At 46.0% G+C, this 7,222-nt stretch overlaps 1 protein-coding gene across 1 annotated transcript in view; it reads left to right on the top strand.

The window, feature by feature from the left end:
- Positions 1 to 4,524: 4,524 nt before the first annotated feature.
- The window catches only part of Gdpd1 (glycerophosphodiester phosphodiesterase domain containing 1), a 46,507-nt gene continuing 43,809 nt past the window's right edge, over positions 4,525 to 7,222 (top strand). The window contains exon 1 of the mRNA XM_045159058.1: positions 4,525 to 4,776. Within this exon, the coding sequence (XP_045014993.1) occupies positions 4,635 to 4,776 (142 nt within the window). The 5' untranslated portion in view covers positions 4,525 to 4,634. The remainder of the gene's footprint in view (positions 4,777 to 7,222) is intronic.

The following is a 7,222-nucleotide window of genomic DNA, read 5'->3' as shown; positions in this document are numbered from 1 at the left end:
TGAACTAGAGGGTGACTCTATGGGAGGGAATAAATGCCTGGTACTGAAAACCTATGATGGGGGAAGTCATGAGCCCTAGGAGTGTAACACCTCCTGGTGTCTGGCTAAATGCATATATGATGTTCACCAAACTGCCCAGTAAGCACTTCACATAATGTTCATACCCATATATTAATGCTACTCTCACTTTTGGTTAGAGAAGCTTCTCTTTTCAAATTGCAAGGACCTTGAGATGACTCAGAAGGTATCATGATGCTGAGAAGAAGTGACAGAGGAGTGCTCAGCACTGAAACATCTCTATCACACCTTCCCGGGCTCAGGGTCCATTGCAAAAGAGGTGGTGGGAAGAATGTAAGAGCCAAAGGAAGGTCAGGACTCCTTATAATGCACTCTTCCAGACACAAAATGGCCTGGATATCCCTGACCTCACAGTGTTTACACTACCTATACAAGACCATAATAATAGGAGGAAAAGATGATGACATCAAAAATAAAAGAGAATCCAGGTATGGTGGCTCATGCCTTTAATCCCAGTACTGGAGAGGCAGAGGTAGGAGGATCACCATGAGTTTGAGGCCACTCTGAGACTATATAGTGAATTCCAGGTCATTCTGGGCTAGAATGAGACCCTACCTTGAAACACCCACTCCCTAAAAATAAATAAATGTATAAAATAAAAGAGAGACTGATTGGGAGGGGGAGGGGATATGATGGAGAGTTTAGTTGGGAAGGGGAATGTGGCGGTGGGTGGGGGGAGCAGGGAATTACCATAGTTTATTGTCTATATTTATGGAAGTTGTCAACAAAAATAATTTTATAAAAAGAAAGAAATGTAATTTTGGGGTCCAAGGAAATGACTTAGCAGTTAAAGGTGCTTCCTTGCAAATCCTACTGGACCAGATTCAGTTCTCCACTACTTACATAAAGCCAGCTGCACAAAGTGACACATGTACATGAAATTTGTTTGCAGTGGCTGGAAGCCCTGTGGTGTCCATTCATTCTCTCCCCCACCCCTGGTTGCAAATAAATACATAAATACACACACACATGCACACATTTTTTTTTTTTTTTTCAGGTAGATCTCACTCTAGCCCAGGTTGACAGAGAATTCACTATGTAGTCTCAGGGTGGCCTCAAACTCAGGGTAATCCTCCTACCTCTGCTTCCTGTGTTGGGATTAAAGGCTTGTACCACCACACCTGGCAAAAAAAATTTCTTTGAACTTTTTTTTCTCTCTTTTTAATTTTATTCCTTGACAAATTCCATAATTGTAAACAATATCCCATGGTAATTCCCTCCCTCCCCCCACTTTCCCCTTTAAAATTCCACTCTCCTTCTTATATCTTCCCCCTCTCGATCAGTCTCTCTTTTATTTTGATGTCATGAACTTTTCCTCCTATTCTGATGGTCTTGTGTCAGGCCCTGTGAGGTCATGGATATCCAGGCTACTTAGTGTCTGGAGGAGCATGTTGTAAGGAGTCCTACCCTGCCTTTGGCTCTTACATTCTTTCAGCTACCTCTTCTGCAATGGACCCTGAGCCTTGGAAGGTGTGATTGAGATATTTCAGTGCTGAACACTCCTCTGTCACTTTTTCTCAGCACTATAGTGCCTTCTGGGTCATCCCAAGGTCTCTGCCATCTGAAAAGAGAAGGTTCTCTAGCCCAAAGTGAGATCCTCCTACCTCAGCCTCCAGAGTGCTAGGATTAAAGGTGTGGGCCACCACACCTAGCTCAAGAACTCAGAACTTTTTTTTTTTATAATTTTTTTAATTTATTTTATTTGAGAGCGACAGACACAGAGAGAAAGACAGATAGAGGGAGAGAGAGAGAATGGGCGCGCCAGGGCTTCCAGCCTCTGCAAACGAACTCCAGACGCGTGCGCCCCCTTGTGCATCTGGCTAACGTGGGACCTGGGGAACCGAGCCTCGAACCGGGGTCCTTAGGCTTCACAGGCAAGCACTTAACCGCTAAGCCATCTCTCCAGCCCAAGAACTCAGAACTTTTATTAAGGATCTTTCAAATAACTTCTGACAATATTGCTATGAGATGCTAAATTCCTTGACTTCAATGTTTAACACCCTACAGTTAATCTTAAAATTGTGTAATCCACTTGCTTAGAGCAATGTGACTAAATTTCCTGTCATGGTGTACCATTGGCTTGAACAACACAGATGACCTATATTGACAAGCAATGTTTAGAGATGCTGACTGATCTTAAGATATGATCTTTGCCCAACTTCTTCAGAGGCCTGGTTGAACTCTTGACTCCAGACTTACATGGGTAAGAAGTGCTGATCGTAGCACTGAAGACAATAAGGCCAGTAAAGTGCCAACGAGTATCTGTATGCAGAGGAAGCCACAGGCACAGCCACATCAGAGCAGCAGTGACAGCAGATTTACTAATGGCTTAAACTAAACTTCTTTTTCAGTTTCTTTTTTCCTCAGGCTGCTGCTAGAAGCAGCTAGCCCACTCTTAGGATGGGCATAACAGGAGTTACCTCTCATGTCTTAGGCTCTGACCCTAGAAGCAGTTTGCCACTTCTGGATCAATGGCACCTGCCTTTAATCCCAGCTCTCCAGAGGCATAGGTAGGAGGATCACCATGAGCTCAAGGCCACCCCGAGATACATAATGAATTCCAGGTCAGCCTGAGCTAGAGTGAAACCCTACCTTGAAAAACCGATAAAAAAGGAAAAGTTCCAGAAATTAGTGCTGGAACTAACTGCCCCACAAGTAGGGCAGATGGTACCTTTATTTTTCTCAGCATAAATCCAGTGACATATCAAATCACTATTACTGGAGAAATGTCATCCATTAAATAAGTGCAAAATAAGTTTATACCAAAACTAGTATAATTTGTTATGTTTTCCAGGACACATTGATCATGAAATGCTATACTTCTAGACTTTGAGATTTTAGTCTCAATATATGTGAAATATAAAATTTAACATATTTTGCTACTTTAAAATATTTTTGTGTGGGCTTGAGGGATGGTTTAGTGGTTAAGGCACATGCCTGCAAAGCTTAAGGATTCTCCAGGTCCCACGTAAGCCAGTTGCACATAGTGGCACATGTGTCTGGAGTTTGTTTGCAGTGGCTAGAGGCCCTGGGATGCCCATTCTCTCTCCTTGTGTCTCAAATAAGTACACAAAATTTTATTTATTTGAGATTGAGAAAGATATATATATATATATATATATACATATATATATATATATACACACACATATATACATACATATATGTAATATATATACATACATACATGCATATATATAATATATGGAGAGAATGGGCACACCAGGCCACACAGGTGGACTGGAGATGGCTTAGTGGTTGAGCCTCCTGCCTGCAAAGCAAAAGGACCCAGGTTTGGTTCCCCAGTGCTCATCTAAGGCCAGATGCACCAGGTGGTGCATGCATCTGGAGATTGTTTGCAGTGTCTGGAAGCTCTGGTGTGTCCATTCTCTACTTGCCTGTTTCTGTATAAGAAAATATAAAAATACACAGATGCTTGGTGTGGTGGTGCACGCCTTTAATCCCAGCACTCAGGAGACAGAGGTAGGGGCATCACTGGAACTACAGAGGTTGTTCCATCCAGGTCAGTTTAGGTTAGAGTCAGACTTTAAAAAAAAAAAAAAAAAAGTAAATAGACCGGGCTTGGTGGTGCATGCCTTTAATCCCAGCACTTGGGAGGCAGAGGTAGGAGGATCACCGAGAGTTTGAGGCCACCCTGAGACTATACAGTGAATTCTAGGTCAGCCTGGGCTCGAGTGAGATCCTATTTCGAAAAAGCAACATAAATAAGTAAAAATAAAGTAAAAAGTAAATAAAGTGCTGGAGAGAGGCCATTTTGTGTATCTGTCACGTGTTTTGGGGGGCATTGAACCTGGGTCCTTAGGCTCCACAGGCGCCTTAGGTGCTAAGCCATCTCTCCAGCCCCTCTCCCCTTTAAATTTCTTTTTAAATTTATGAGAGAGAGGGACAGACAGACAGACAGATGGAGAGCTGTTTCCTCGTCGTTCAAGGAACTGGCGAGTGAACAGTATGTCAGGAGAGCTTAGCGCCGGAGGCAGCGGCAATAATTTGTTAAGCATTTCCTTGAGCAGGAGAGGCCCAGGACTTGCTCGGGAGTGAGACTTTCCTATTTGAGGCACAATTTCCGATCCTGTCAGGTTTTCCCGACGGCCGTCTATCCTCGACAAGCCTTTCCGCGTGAGGGAGGGCAAAGATGCCCGCGCGCCTCCGAGCTTTTGCGTCAGGGCCCTTGGGAAGCGTGACGTCGGACTCCCAGCAGTCAGGAACGTCTCGGGCCGCGCGCGCACCTCCTCCACGACGCCTCCAAGGGCGCCGCAGCCCGAGCGGCCGCGGAGCGCGCCTGCGTATCGGAGCCCCTTTGTTGCCGGGGCGCGAGCGTCGCGCCGCGCGTGCGCGCTGGACCGGCACGAGCAAGTGCGCTGCGGGGCGGGCAGCGGCCGGGGGCGAGCGGAGCGCGAGTCGGGGCCGCCGACGCCGTCGTCGCAGCCGTTTTTTTTTTTTTCCTCCTTTTTTTTTTTTTTTTGGTCAGCGCCGCAGCGGGGTTTCCGAGGCCCAGCAGGTGGGGAAGGCTTCTTCCCCCCCCACGGTGACCGAGCATGTCGTCCACCGCGGCGTTTTGTCTTCTCTCCACCCTGGGAGGGTATTTGGTGACCTCGTTCTTGCTGCTTAAATACCCGACCTTGTTACACCAGAGGAAGAAGCAGCGATTCCTCTGCAAACACATCTCTCACCGCGGAGGTGAGACGGGGGTCGTCCTGTCCCCCCACCCTCCCGACCCGGAGCCCGAGGGCGGCGGAGGCGGGCGGGGAGCCTGGGGATGGACACCCCGGAGAGGGCGAGGGAGAAGCGGGGGCTGTGAGACTAGCAGGCTCCTTCGGGGAAGGGTCATCTCTGTGGAGCACCGGTGGCAAGGGATTCGGTGGGGATAAAGAGGAAACAGGTAGGGTGGCGGATGGAGGCGGGATCGCTAAGGTCCCTTGATGACAGCCAGGTACGGAGCTGGCCGGCGGGGCGCAGACGCAGGGGACACCTGCAGGGGAATCCGGGAGCCTGCCGGGGCAGGGCTGAGCATCTGCGGGTACCTGGAGTGATGGACTGTCCCCCCAACCGGAGACATTGCCCAAGGTCACAATTAGAGCTTGGAGGACAGGCAACTGGAGGGGCTTGGGGTCCTAGGACTCCAAACCTTGTACCTGTTTTTCAGAACACCACCATCACCCCCTTTTCCACATCAATGGCAGGCACATGGATTTCCAAAAGGTTAAAACATGATGTCGGTTCCTGGGAAGATAGTTTTGCTTAAGAAAACAAAGATAAGCTTCTTTTGGGAAAGTATATTGCTGTAAGGATCGTAGGTACTCCTACCCTCTAATTACCTAGAGTAGTATGCCGTGTCTTTTCCTCCTTGTTACTGTGTAAGAATGTGAATTCATTACATTTCAAGCATAATGCCTAAAATATTATGAAATTAGGTAGTTTTAGTCACTTCTAACTTTTTTTTAGGGATGAATATAACACCAGGTTAAGATTGTTTTGAAATTTACAGTTTAATGAAAAATTCTAGTTTATAGTCTAAAACTTGATATAAGACCATAATCTATATTACCACAAGGAAGAAAGTTTTAATTTTTAGTTTTTATTTATTTATTTGATAGAGAAAGGTGGGGGAGAGAGAGAGAGACAATGGGTGCGCCAGGGCCTCCAGCCACTGCAAACAAATTCCAGATGTGTGCGCCTCCTTGTGCATCTGGGTAAAGTGGGTCCTGGGGAATTGAACCTGGGTCCTTTGGCTCTGCAGGCAAGTGCCTCAACTGCTAAGCCATCCCTCCAGCCAGGAAGGAAGTTTTAAATATAGCAGGTGTGGTGGTACTCAGGAGGCAGAGGTAGGAGGATTGCTGAGAGTTCAAGGCCACCCTGAGACTATATAGTGAATTCCAGGTCAGCCTGGGCTAAAGTGAAACCTTACCTGGTGGGGAGAGGGAGAGAAAGGAAGAAAGTATTAAATGTCACATAAATAAATTATGATTTTTTTTTTTGGTTTTCTAAGGTAGGGTCTCACTCTAGCTCAGGCTGACCTGGAATTCACTATGTATTCTCAAGGTGGCCTCGAACTCTCGGCAATCCTCCTACCTCTGCCTCCCGAATGCTGGGATTAAAGGCATGTGCCACCACCCCCGGCTTGATTTTTTTGTATAAAATCTTTCTAACTCTAGCCCAGGCTGACCTCGAACTAACAGCAGTCCTATCTAAGCCTCGTGAGTGCTGGGATTAAAGATGTGAGCCATCATGCCTGGCCTTTTTTGTATAATTTTATTAGTTAAACACAGTTCTAATAGTTACTTAATTTATTATGCTAGTTTTTCATTTTTAAAACGAATCAGTTTGTCTGAACATGGTGGGACATGCCTTTAATCCCAGTACTCAGAAGGCAGAGGTATGAGGGTTGCCATGAGTTCGAGGCTACCCTGATATTAGGTAGAGTGGAACCCTATCTTGAAAAAAAAAAAGAATCAAAGTTTGGGGGTTTTGTTGTGGGGTTTCATGGGGGAGGGCTATGCTGAATTTTGAACCTGGGACCTTGCACATATATTACAGGTTTTAGAGAAGTCTGTGTGAAGTTAGCTCTGATATGATATACATATAGGAAATTCAAAGTGTGATATACATACAGGTAAATCCAAAATGATGGAGGCAATATTTATTACATTTTTTTAGTTTTTATTTTTAATATTTATTAGAGACAGAAAGGGAGAGAGAGAGAGTGAGAGAGAGAGAGAGAGAGAGAGAGAGAGAGAGTGTGTGTGTGTATGGGAGCGCCAGGGCCTGTAGCTACTGCAAATGAACTCCAGACACATGCCCACCATGTACATCTGACTTACATGGAACCTGGATGCTTAAGCCTCACAGGCAAGCGCCTTAACCACTGAACCATATCTCTAGTACCACCTCCCCCCCCCCCTTTTTCTGTTTTTTTGAGGTAGGATCTCATTCTGGTCCAGGCTGTTCTGCAGTTAATTATGTAGTCTCAAGGTGGCCCTGAACTAATGGCGATCCTGCTACCTCTGCTTCTAAGTGCTAGGATTAAAGGCTTGCGCCACCACACCTGGCTTCCAGCCCCTATTTTTTAAATATTTATTTGCAGAGAGAGAGAAAGGGCATACCAGGGTCTCCTCTCACTGCTGAG

Source organism: Jaculus jaculus, chromosome 9 (assembly GCF_020740685.1).
Source record: "Jaculus jaculus isolate mJacJac1 chromosome 9, mJacJac1.mat.Y.cur, whole genome shotgun sequence".
Lineage (NCBI taxonomy): Eukaryota > Metazoa > Chordata > Mammalia > Rodentia > Dipodidae > Jaculus > Jaculus jaculus.
The sequence above is the reverse complement of the archived record's forward strand: the minus strand, read 5'-3'. Positions and strand labels throughout refer to the sequence as shown.